Source organism: Ananas comosus, linkage group 22, assembly GCF_001540865.1.
Source record: "Ananas comosus cultivar F153 linkage group 22, ASM154086v1, whole genome shotgun sequence".
NCBI lineage: Eukaryota > Viridiplantae > Streptophyta > Magnoliopsida > Poales > Bromeliaceae > Ananas > Ananas comosus.
Window position 1 is genome coordinate 9,548,128 of NC_033642.1, and position 13,541 is coordinate 9,561,668.

The 13,541-nt window shown below is 31.8% G+C and overlaps 1 protein-coding gene across 2 annotated transcripts; it reads left to right on the top strand.

The window, feature by feature from the left end:
- Positions 2,906–7,251, top strand: LOC109727725 (OTU domain-containing protein DDB_G0284757-like). 2 transcript variants are annotated; one of them, XM_020257905.1, is made up of 10 exons: positions 2,906–3,043; positions 4,290–4,423; positions 4,522–4,655; positions 5,434–5,507; positions 5,618–5,672; positions 5,941–6,015; positions 6,145–6,218; positions 6,321–6,369; positions 6,595–6,679; positions 6,957–7,251. In XM_020257905.1, the coding sequence occupies exons 2-10, from the start codon at positions 4,324–4,326 to the stop codon at positions 7,022–7,024; spliced, it is 714 nt and encodes a 237-aa protein (XP_020113494.1). In that variant the 5' UTR covers positions 2,906–3,043; positions 4,290–4,323; the 3' UTR covers positions 7,025–7,251. The 2 variants fall into 2 exon arrangements, with proteins under 2 accessions (XP_020113494.1, XP_020113496.1); XM_020257907.1 differs by lacking the exon at positions 2,906–3,043 and adding an exon at positions 3,075–3,244.

Consider the following 13,541-nt stretch of genomic DNA (forward strand, 5'->3'; position numbering starts at 1 on the left):
TCACAATGAAATGCATAGAAACGGAAAATATACTGATGAGATTTAGTTGTAATATATCCGATAATTGAAAAATAAATTATAATAAATTAAAATTTAAAAACTGTGTTATAAAGGATGCAATAGGTTATGGTTTAATTGTATTATCTTCTCAATTTTTCTTTTTACGAAAAAGGCTTAATTACACTATGATATATTGTACTTTGTAAACTCTTTTCACTAATAAAATTATAATTTTAAATGAAAGATGTTAAAAAGTACTGGTTAAAAGTAATAGAGAAAATATTCAGTTCGCTTTGACACAAAATATATAAAAATAATTTAATAAAAAAAATTTATTAGCCTATCATAAAGATTTATTTTGTATTTTTTTTACTATTTTATTAATACCTCTTAATAAAATTATTAGATTTTGTCTAAAATAATAGATTTGTTAGTAATAACATAAAGATGGGCAAACAAAAAGCTAGTAATATCTCTAAAAATAATTGCACCAGATACTTCAATAAAAAATAGTATAATAATATCTTTAAAAAATAAATTATATAATATAGTAAATAAAAATAATACTAAAATATAGTACTATAGGATGTAACTAAGCCTAAAATTTATTATTTTGCGGCAGGACCAGGTCGCTTTGATTCCAACATGAAATCATCTTTCTCTTTTTTTTTATTTTTTTAGAGAAAGATAGTAAAACTGCAGTGTTTCATTTAATTTTTAAAAAATTAATCTCTGTTAGAAATATTAAATATTTAATTTTATATATTTTTTTTTTGAGAGATAGGTAGCACACTACGCGCTTATTTATTTTATTTAAAAATAAAATTAGTTAGAAATATGAATCAATTTTGATTTGAATTTGAAATCTCGGGTACCAACCACCAAACTCTTTGTCACTCGTACTAGAAACCGTCAGTATAATTTAAAATTTTAAATATTTAAGAAATGTTGTGTAATTATCTCATCTATTGTTCATAGTTCGTACGATTTTGAATGAGCCCATTTTTTTTTTTTTTTTCAACGAAGGGTCTATTAAAGTACCCTCGCACACCATAAACGTTCCTCTCTCTCTCTCTCTCTCTCTCTCTCTCTCTCTACACTTNATTAATTAGAAAATCTTTTTGTTATCATCACATAATAATTTTTATTATTCTATATTATTATATTAGCCGTGCATCGCACGGGTGAAAATCTAGTACAGTCCAAAAGGAGGTACACCACGCGCCTTATATATGATGATTAATGTCCTAAAAACAAAGTCCAATTCAATAAATATAATTAATTAATATTATCTAAGTATTTATGCATAAAAAATATTATATATTTTGTGAATATTATTTGGACATCATATAGCTAAAAATCAATAATAGAGCAAGAGTGATTATTAAATTTGTGAGAAATCAATGCCAACAATTTTTAATTTTTAATATATAGATATTTTAAATATTTTAAAGTAAATTAGATTTTAGTTTTGACATTTTCATAATAAAATTTTAAGATATATTATATAAAATATACTTATATATACACATCAAATGCATGACATAATTTATTTTCTTATATATTTTACAATTGCGGCTTGAGTGTGCTTATTTTGGATTTTTTTTTTTTTTTTTTTTTTTTTTTTTTTTTGGGTCATGCACGCGCCGTAGTTTATTACTTACGTGTGTTGATAGTGAAGTTTTTTTCTTTAAAAAAGAAGTAAAAAAGTTTAGAAAAAAATGATAATTTTAAAATAGTTATAGTTGTGGTCTCTTTACATTTTTGCCGCGTCAGTATAGTTTTTATACTTTAATAAATTATAATATCAAGCAATTAAATTTTATCCTTTTTTATAAAATAATATAACCATAGATTCAATAAGCCATCTCTCTGTCACGCTTTCACAATGAAATGCATAGAAACGGAAAATATAGTGATGAGATTTAGCTGTAATATATCCGATAATTGAAAAATAAATTATAATAAATTAAAATTTAAAAACAGTGTTATAAAGGGTGCAATAGGTTATGGTTTAATTGTATTATCTTCTCAATTTTTCTTTTTACGAAAAAGGCTTAATTACACAATGATATATTGTACTTTGTAAACTCTTTTCACTAATAAAATTATAATTTTAAATGAAAGATGTTAAAAAGTACTGGTTAAAAGTAATAGAGAAAATATTCAGTTCGCTTTGACACAAAATATATAAAAATAATTTAATAAAAAAATTTTATTAGTCTATCATAAAGATTTATTTTGTATTTTTTTTTTTACTATTTTATTACTACCTCTTAATAAAATTATTAGATTTTGTCTAAAATAATAGATTTGTTAGTAATAACATAAGATGGGCAAACAAAAAGTTAGTAATATCTCTAAAAATAATTGTACCGGATACTTTAATAAAAAATAGTATAATAATATCTTTGAAAAATAAATTATATAATATAGTAAATAAAAATAATACTAAAATATAGTACTATAGGATGTAACTAATTAAGCCTAAAATTTATTATTTTGCGGCAGGACCAGGTCGCTTTGATTCCAGCATGAAATCATCTTTCTCTTTTTTTATTTTTTAGAGAAAGATAGTAAAACTGCAGTGTTTCATTTAATTTTTAAAAAATTAATCTCTGTTGGAAATATAAAATATTTAATTTTATAATTTTTTTTTGAGAGATAGGTAGCACACTACGCACTTGTTTATTTCATTTAAAAATAAAATTAGCCAGAAATATAAATCAATTTAGATTTGAATTTGGAATCTCGGATACCAACCACCAAACTCTTTGTCACTTATACTAGAAACCGTCAGTATAATTTAAAATTTTTAATATTTAAGATATGTTGTGTAATTATCTCATCTACTGTTCATAGTTCGTACGATTATGAATGAGCCCATTTTTTTTTTTTTTTTTCAACGAAGGGTCTATTAAAGTACCCTCGCACACCATAAACGTTCCTCTCTCTCTCTCTCTCTCTCTCTCTCTCTCTCTACACTTCTTCGTGTTATCACGTAGCCTCGCCCCGTTCATATGCGACCCCCCAAATCCAATTGGTAATCGCTCCCTCTCTCTCTCTCTCTTTCTCTCTCTCTAAAGCAATGTACGAGCTCGATTGCACCGTCATTTTGGATTTGGATTGCTCCGATCGGAGCAATTTATCGATCTAATTCGCTTTGTGTTTGTTATTGGATTGTTTGATGTTTGCTTCATGATCGCGTTGTCCATATTTTTTTGGATCATAATCAATAATTGCGGTAATGATGATAAGTTATTCATGTTTAAATTACAATTCTAAAACGCTCGTGTGTTCTTTGCTTTTAAAAGTTTTCGGATCAATCACTGCAATTCATCGTATTACAGTTAGTAGATCTTATTCATGAATATTTCCTTGTGATCAAGGATTTATGGCTTCGTTGCATGTTAAGAGTCGATAATAACCTTTTTAATTTTTTTTTGGAATTTAGAGAATATTAATGAAGATAATGATACTATCTGTTTAAGTTTGAATATTTTGACCTTCTCTTAATTTTTTTACGTATTAAATTCATTCAATAGAAAATTTCTGGGGCCTTCGAATGGCAACCTATTGGATTTTAGTAATTGAGGATATGAAGCACTGTAGTAGATCCAAAATTTTGAATTTTTATGAGTTTCTTCTTTATGAATTAAGAGCCTTTCCTCTTTTGGGCTAGCTGTATATGTTAAATTCACCAGCATAGTTTGTTCCTGGTGATTGGTCCCAGTTACGACTAGATTTGTTCTTAATTTTCGAGCCCAATCATACCAATTTGTGGAGCCATATTTCGCTCGTTGTGGGGTTGACATATAATCTTCTGAATAGTTTATGTCCTCCGCAAAATTACATCCTTATATTTCTGATCACTGGGGACTCAATGAACTTCGACGGGTTGGCATATCATCTGCATATAAAAAGAGAAAAAGAAGTTTCGTGGCGGCATTGAGTATATATTCCTACCAACCCTGTATGTCAAGCAGGGGTTATGAATTTAAGATTCTCCAAAGTTCTGATCAACCACCTCCTCTGATTATTTAATTACCAAACAGCTATATATTAAGTTGTAATTTCTTTCTTTGTTATATCACACTGATTCGGACCGTTGAAGAGTGAAGCAAATACCAAAAGTGGGCTATCTCTGACATTGCGGTCGAAGATCATTGATGCATTCAAATGTCATGAATATTCTCAAACTTTGGAAAATTTGTTGTTTTATCTGTTTGATACTTTGATGACTCAAAATATTTTCCATTAAAATATCGAGAATTCTACTTGGTGCACAGTACCCTCCAGAAGAAACAACTTTAGGTGATCGTTATGTACGGGCAAGAGCAGTATGCGCGCTGGGGTTACTACCTTTTCCATTACCCATATACTGCACAAAGTGATGCCAATTTCCATGTTTACACTAGACAAGGTAATTTTGATGCTTATCGATATATATTCATGTCAGTGGTTTTCCATGTCCAACCATGTGCTCTTTGGATTATTTTAAGAGGTGTTCATCTAATGCAGGGGTTGAGGCAGATGTGGTGGAACACTGTTCTGGGGATAAATCATATGAAGGGGCAGAATCGTCATCAGAGTATGAATTTTCAGACGTAGAGGATGAGGTCGGCAAGAGGTTAAGTCAGATGGTCTCGATTCCTGTGAGTCCATTCATCCTTTGTAATACCCATCTAAGGCATGATTTTGCCAACTATTTCTTGCATGTAATTTTTGCTCAAAGCAAATCGTAACTTTTTATGTATGCGTATGTACCATAGAGTCTGGTACATAAACAAGCGCTTTATTTTGGTTTTGTTACTTCATTTTGACGTAGAATCTGCTATGCTTTATAATTTTTCTTGCTGCCCCATTAGCTCAAAATGCTACTGTCAGTTGGCTTAAGAGAACTTGGCCAGTAGAGTAAGTTCTTCTCTTAGATTGATATACTTGGCTGGCTAAATAATGTTATCATTTAATGCTTATGTTTACGAAAGGTGTGTAATTTTCATCATTTCAAATTTAGCGAGCCCTTTGAAGTGATTCTAATATTGGGAAAAAAATTTGCCATGAAGAACTCCAAGTACAGCTGGCTTGCTTGATTTATCGACTAAACTGTAAAGACAAACCTTCAATATAAGCATAATTTTCTATTAAATAGATGATGCAAAATCTTCTATTACTTGTCCTAAAACACGGTGGGTCGACTTATAATTTCAGGAAATTTACCTATTATCTCATGGAACTATTCTTTGGTCCTAGTGCGATATTGTTTCACACAAATTTTCCAGTATTATGCATGGTATGGGTTATCGAGTGCAAAGTCTTATTTCTCATAAGTTTCTCCCATGTTTCCCATATTTTTTTGATTCAGTTCAATTTGAACTCATTACTGCTAACTTTTCTGGCCTCTGAAAAAAGAAAATTTTTAAATTCCTGCAGCATGTTCCTAGAATCAATGGAGAAATTCCTTCTTTTGACGAAGCCACTTCTGACCATCAAAGGCTGATAGACAGGCATGAGAAGTCCTTACAATATAGCTATTGTTCTTCCTTTAAGGCCTCTCTCTCTTTTTGATCTTACTAACATAATTAGCTCTTTGATTGTTGTATACTTGGTTATGTAGATTGCAGATGTATGATCTAGTTGAGTGTAAGGTGCAGGGAGACGGTAATTGTCAGGTTTGTATTTTTATCATTTCCTTTTTGAGAACCATGTTATATGTGTATATTATTATTTTTGGCGGAATTAATGTTTTTTTTAAAATTCATCTGATGAACAGTTAAACAAACAGAAATTCAGCACAAACCTGTAACCACAAACTGCCATTTTTTTTTTCTTGTTTAACTTTTGCAATATGAGAAACTCTTCATTTCATTCTTCAAAATAGAAACTGCTAGATTTAATTTTCTTTTATTAACACGAATTCCAATATTCTAAATTCTCCAGTTCCGAGCATTATCTGACCAATTATACCAAAGTCCTGAGCACCACGAATTTGTGCGACAGCAGGTTGTCGATCAGGTCAGTTCCTCAGAATTTCATTCTTCAAGTCGTTACATTTATCGGTCTTGTTTCTATTCTCCCCGTTTCCCCATTAATTTGGATTTGCATTCCTCTTGCCATTAATTTTTTATATTTCTTTCTTTGCAGCTCGAGTCTCATCCAGAGATCTATAAGGAATATGTTCCCATGGCATACCGCGAATATTTGAAAAAGCTCTCAAAGTATGTTCTATTTCTTTTCAATTTCCAAATCATAAGTCGACGATGTTGTTTAAAAGCACAATTATTTACAACAACATGTTATTTACATTGCATGCAAAACAGATGGGGTGAATGGGGTGATCATGTGACTTTACAAGCAGCTGCTGATTCGGTATCCTTCCATATCCCTCTTTATTTCTGATTGTTTCTCGTGTATCATTTAAGAAAGCTAAAATATATGTACCCAAACTTTGTTTATGTTCATAAAATCATTTAACACATTCATATTACTGCAGTTTTCCTTTCTGATTAAGCAGTTATTTTCTTCCTCTTAACTTCTCATGTGCAAATTATTTAACTGCCTCTGATCGTATGCGTTCTTAACGGTCTTCTGTAGTACGGAGTCAAAATTTTTGTCATGACATCGTTCAAGGATACGTGCTACATCGAGATTCAGCCGCGGATTCTAAAATCTAGGCGAGGTATGCTTCAAATGATTGGTTTTGGCTTTAGCATTTTAAAGATTGCTAAGACAAACACACGTAAACAAAGATATCTGATACTTTGTTGCCTAATAATTTCCTATACTCTTAGCTGAATAAAATTGTTGCGAAACAAACAAATAATTGTCATCTAACCATGCACAATTTACTTTAATAACCCTATTATATATTTAGAGCACAGTTGCACTTTTTTATTTTTATTTTTCTTGTTTGACCAATAAGTTGTATAGTATAATAAGAGGTCTCTCTTTTGCAGTTATATTTTTGAGCTTTTGGGCTGAGGTACACTACAACTCAATCTACCCCAAAGGAGATTCGAGATGATATTCCAAGAATTAATGGCAAATTTATTTATACAAAGAATATTTTTGCTATGAAATTTGTTATATGTTTACTCATAAGAAAAGTTTTGGCCTATAGGTGTAGTGTTAGATTGCATGGATCAATGTAATCGGCCTGTGAAACGAGGCAAAATTTACCATCGTTTGGAAATGTATTAAATTGTCAAAGTATTTTCTCTGCAATGTCACTAGATTGACTTAATTGGTGCATCTGAAATAAATTATTACTTGATATTTATGTTATACTACAAAATAAAATTACCACCGCAATCCTGAAGAATTATGTGGCTATATATTTTTTTGGTTGCTGTTTTGATCGGAGCTTTAAAGTACCGGGAGGAGAGAAGGTTGTACGCGCTTTTAAATTTTTTAGACCTCTTGTAATATAGAAATAATATATTTTGCTACGATATTACTAAGTTAGGCCAAATTTATTTATGTAAAATAAGGAAGTAAATTTAGTGGCACTACAACAGAAGGCATTATTGTTGGAAATCCGGTACTCGTCTCAATACCGGATTTTGAGAATCCGTAACCCGCTCCGATACCGACTGGATCCGGTACCGATTGTTGGAATTCCGCAACGAAAGCGTCGAATCGGATTTTTACCATAAACTCGTCTCCTTAGCGAAAGCTGATACAATCACAAAAGAAAGAAGGATAAAATAAGATTCATTAAATAAGAGAAAATTACACCTGACTCTTCTTCTGCACAGAGTAACTACAATCCGAGCCCTCTTTCTGAATCTCTCCTACCCTTCTCTCGTCTTCTATACTCCCAGAAGACATCTCTCTCATCTCTCGTCGTCCTGTGTATCCGTGCACAAGATATACCAATGACCTACGGCTTTCGACATCTCTCTCATCTCTCATCTTGTGTATCCGTGCACAAAGTATACCAATGACCTATGGCTACGAAAGCCGCACACGTCCTTTTGCACCCATGTACTAGGTACAACCAAAATCATTACCATCTTTGCCATGCCATATGGGTGTGATTAATCCATAGCACCATCAAAATAATAGCACCTATGCTATATTTATAGCTTATATCAAAAGCTACTCAAATCCTAGTATAATTAGGATTCATACTCCGATAAATATTTAAATCTATATTTAGTTTATCTCCAATAAATTTAAATATTTATCCTAATCTAGTTAGATTTATACTCTAATTAATATTTAAATCTTAATTTATTTTCAATATATTTAAATATTAATTCCTATCTACCTAGAATTTAACTACAAATCTATTCAAATCCTAACAATTATGCCATTCAAGTGGCCTAAGGAGCCGAATGCCGACTGTGTAAGGGGATGTTTGGTTCTCTCGAAAAAATATATGAAAAACTATTTACTCAACAAACAAAAAAATACTTTTATGAAAAATCTCTTTTTTCATTGTTATTGTTTTTGGGATAAAAAAGGAAATTCTAAAAAACAAAATTGCTTATTTTTTAAAAAAATATACAGAAAAAACTTTTGGAGAAAAAGCTACTTTTATTTATAAATCAAATGGGCAGAGTCAATCAGAAAACTATTTTCGAGGGTACTTTTCATGGAACCAAAACACGCACTAACCCAAAAAGTTAAAAAAGAAAATAATATAAAAGAAGCCATAAGAATTCGTGCCCAATAAGGCCCACTAGGCTCGCATATTTGAGGTTATTAACTCCAAAAAATAAAGTTTAAATCTAACCAGGAATTTTTTTTTTTTCTTTTTTGCGTGTGTTTGTTGGGTTCAGCGAAAAACCCACTCTAAACACTATTAGAGGGCGCAGTTTAGCATTACTTCGGATACTTCTCCCATCTATGCTTAGTTGGTTTACAAATTAAAATTACATTACCTTACCTTCTTTTACATTATTTACGGATTACTTATTAAAAAAACACCACAAATTAGAATCGTGTTCAACTTTAAGAAAATTATTATGTAGAGTAATCCATGTTCAATTCCACATCTATTTTGGATCTGGGCCCAAATAAACAACTTTCCCAGAAGACTCCTTGGGTCAAGATCATGACCGATCCATCCAAACTCCAAAATTCTTTTTCAGAAAAAGCAGCACTAAATTTCTGGGCTCCACATGTCAATGTCACGATCCACAACAAATAATAAAATTTTGCATTACAAACAAAAATTTTAGAGACACCTTCAGGCTATTCCCTAAGTTGCTATGATCTCGAGAGTTGTTGTTGGATTATGCATGCAGTCCGATGAATCATATATATTTATCAATATATTAGTTATACATAATTTGGCACATCTGTAGCGGTTCTCGAGTTTTTATATTAGATGAGTGCCCAATAAAAATATACAAATAAGAACTAATTTATTTATGGGTCATTATCTCTCTTCCACTATGCTATTAGTGGGTTGATGTTATATGCTGATATTATTACTATTATTAATATTCTATGGAGTTGGGACATACGGAGTAGAAAGAAAGGGTCACACTCTAAGAACGATAGTTTATCTAGACTAATAGCCTGCTGGTGGATCATCTGGGAGACCAGAAATGGTGTGATCTTTAGGAGGATTCAGACTGATCCAATCCGTGGTTGCTATAAGGTTAAACAGCTGACGTCTCTGTGGAAGAAACTTCGTCCTGTGGAGATACACTAACTTTTTTTTTTTTTTTTTTCGTCTTCGCCCTGCTTTTCATCTCCCTAGAGGCATTGTTGCCTCACCCATATAGCTAAGTTCATCTCCTAAATGAATGAAGCAGATAGCGTGCTATCTTTTTCTAAAAAAAATTAATATTCTATGGAGAGAGAGAGGGGCTATGTAGATTCAAAAGAAGTGACTAATTAGTGGTAGATATTGAATAGTGCCAATTATATGTAGTCCTATTCCAAGTCTTTTGCCGTCATTTTCATGTTCCTTGTCGAAGTAATAACTCGAGGCCCAGATTTTTTTCTGTAGCTTCCATGTGCAAATTTTTTTTCAATTTGATTCTATCTAAAATGTGAGGTCGGTTTCAATCATTAACAGTGATCGAAGCATTCGACCCCACCAGTAGTTGGCGATTCTTATGAAATTTATATCAATAAACATGTTTATCGAAATGTGCATGTTTTTCAAGATAGAGTTGAATTCTAATAGAAAATGTCATAAAACTAAAAATTAGAAGTATTTTTCCCCCCCCTAATGATCAGATCAGAACTTAGTTTGTGAAAATTTTGAGTTAATAGTCCCATCTGATTGGTTGTCTACACAAATTATTAAATTAATAGGGTTGAACTAATAATTTCTCCATCACAAGGGCTCAAATCTTGTTTTTGATTGACCACAATGTTCCATGACAGGGAAAGATGTCAAAATCTAGCTAGATTTGTGTTGTTAGTTACTACTATTAATCGACATTAAATATAAATTAAAAAATATAAAATCTCAGCTCTCTAAGTTATAACCTTTTTTTTTTTTTTTTTTGCAAATTTCCTTTAAAGCACTTTAATTTTCAAACTTTTGGTCTTTTACTGTTTCCATAAATTAATNGTGCTACATTTTTCTCAAAAAAACTCTAAAAAATAAACCGGCTGTCCCTAGAGCAAGTGGCAAAAGACTTAATAGTTGGTACCCAAGATCCAAGTTCGAATTCTAGTTGATTCATATTTCTAGCAAAGTTTATTTCTAAATAAAATAAACGAAACGGATAGCGTGCTACCTATCTCTCTCAAAAAAAAAAAAACTCCAAAAAATAAAGTTCAAATCTAACCATGAATTTTTTTTCTCTCAAAAAAAAAATCCAAAAAATAAAGTTCAAATCTAACCATGAATTTTTTTTTCTTTTTTGCGTGTGTTTGTTGGGTTCAGCGAAAAACCCACTCTAAACACTATCAGAGGACGCAATTTGCATTACTTCGGATACTTCTCCCATCAAAGCTTAGTTGGTTTACAAATTAAAATTACATTACCTTACCTTTCTTTTACATTATTTACGGATTACTTATTAAAAAAACACCACAAATTAGAATCGTGTTCTAGAACCACCTCTCTATTTCTCTCAACTTTAAGAAAATTATTATGTAGAGTAATCCACGTTCAATTCCACATCTATTTTGGATCTGGGCCCAAATAAACAACTTTCCCAGAAGACTCCTTGGGTCAAGATCATGACCGATCCATCCAAACTCCAAAATTCTTTTTCAAATAAAGCAGCAGTAAATTTCTGGGCTCCACATGTCAATGTCACGATCCACCACAAATAATAAAATTTTGCATTACAAACAAAAATTTTAGAGACACCTTCGGGCCATTCCCTAAGTTGCTATGATCTCAGAATTGTTGTTGGATTATGCATGCAGTCCGATGAATCATATATATTTATCAATATATTAGTTATACATAATTTGGCACATCTGTAGCGGTTCTCGAGTTTTTATATTAGATGAGTGCCCAATAAAAATATACAAATAAGAACTAATTTATTTATGGGTCATTATCTCTCTTCCACTATGCTATTAGTGGGTTGATGTTATATGCTGATATTATTACTATTATTAATATTCTATGGAGTTGGGACATACGGAGTAGAAAAAAGGGATCATACTCTAAGAGCGATAGTTTATCTAGACTAATAGCCTGCTGGTGGATCATCTGGGAGGCCAGAAATGGTGTGATCTTTAGGAGGATTCAGACTAATCCAATCCGTGGTTGCTATAAGGTTAAACAGCTGACGTCCCTGTGGAAAAAACTTCGCCCTGTGGAGTTCAACTAGCTTTTCATCTCCCTAGAGGCCTTGTTGCCTCACCCATGTAGCTACGTTTATCTCCTAAATGAATAAAGCAGATAGCGTGCTATTTTTTTCTAAAAAAAATTAATATTCTACGGAGAGAGAGAGAGGGGCTATGTAGATTCAAAAGAAGTGACTAATTAGTGGTAGATATTGAATAGTGCCAATTATAGGTAGTCCTATTCCAAGTCTTTTGCCGTCATTTTCATGTTCCTTGTCGAAGTAATAACTCGAGGCCCATATTTTTTTTCTGTAGCTTCCATGTGCAAAATTTTTTTCAATTTGATTCTATCTAAAATGTGAGGTCGGTTTCAATCATTAACAGTGATCGAAGCATTCGACCCCACCAGTAGTTGCCGATTCTTATGAAATTTATATCAATAAACATGTTTATCGAAATGTGCATGTTGACGACTCTAGCCAATAACTTCAAGATAGAGTTGAATTCTAATAGAAAATGTCATAAAACTAAAAATTAGAAGTATTTTTTCTCCCCCTAATGATCAGATCGGAACTTAGTTTGTGAAAATTTTGAGTTAATAGTCCCATTTAATTGGTTGTCTACACAAATTATTATATTAATAGGGTTTAACTAATAATTTCTCCATCACAAGGGCTCAAATCTTGTTTTTGATTGACCACAATGTTCCATGACAGGGAAAGATGTCAAAATCTAGCTAGATTTGTGTTGTTAGTTACTACTATTAATCGACATTAAATATAAATTAAAAAATATAGAATCTCAGCTCTCTAAGTTATAACCTTTTTTTTTTTTTTTTTTNAAACTGGCTAGCGGCGCAATCAACAGCCCAGACTGGCAGGCTAGGCTAGACGCCCGGTGGTGGCTGGCAGGTTACGTTCAGGTGCTTTAAATCCCGGGGTTGGCAATAACAATTTGGTAAAATTCCTTTTAAAAATTCTTTTTTCATACGTATTGGGGACGTGATAAGGTGATTGCGATGAGCCAGGAGATATATAGAGAGAGAGAGATATATATATATATATATTTGAACCGACCAACAAACGAACAATCAACGGTTATGATTATTCGATTAACACTGTACCCCGCGTCACATCGTAACCCCCACTACCACCCCCGTCACATCAATTTGCCCCCACGAATGCTACAAAATTACAAGCTCTGCCATTCCGCGGGACCCCGTCGTACGCTTCCGCTTTATGCGACGTTCTTAGTTGTTTCCAATTACTATAATTAAATAATGAATTAGTTATTTAATTAGAGCAATTCGCGTTTCCTCCTACCGGCCTGGTGGGCGCCACGTGTCCAGCACCAACCGACTTTTGTAGAAAACGAAATTTACTCGCTTCGCCCGGTCCACCACGTCAGCGCTAGACCTCGATCATTTTAGTACATTTGATTTATGCCATCTAAATAAGTGTTTGTTGGAAAAGGGAATATATAAATACACACCTCCTAATTTTCATAGAAAAATTAGAAATATTAAATAAAATATTTTTTTTTGAATCTTAAATTCTATTTTATTTTTATTGCAATAAAATTTTAGATATTTTACTTTACCGAATATTATATTAAAATAATTTTTTTTGAAATTAAAGATTAAAAATTACTATATTAGTCAACATATTATGACGTAGCCTGTAACCCCTTAACAATGGAATGAAAGTTCTCAGCGGAGATTATAGCATTACCAAATTACCAAATAAAAATTATAACATTTTTATTTGAAAAAAATTAATAGAGATTTAATGGATACAATGGAAAGCAAAGGCCAATGGTGATTG

Bases quoted from the DNA above. Each gene is read 5' to 3' on its own strand.
- LOC109727725 (XM_020257905.1), top strand. From the start codon at position 4,324: ATGTACGGGCAAGAGCAGTATGCGCGCTGGGGTTACTACCTTTTCCAT. The intron at 4,424-4,521 runs GTAATTTTGATG...CATCTAATGCAG, and splicing joins CCATGTTTACACTAGACAAG to GGGTTGAGGCAGATGTGGTG. The intron at 6,680-6,956 runs GTATGCTTCAAA...TCTCTTTTGCAG, and splicing joins GATTCTAAAATCTAGGCGAG to TTATATTTTTGAGCTTTTGG.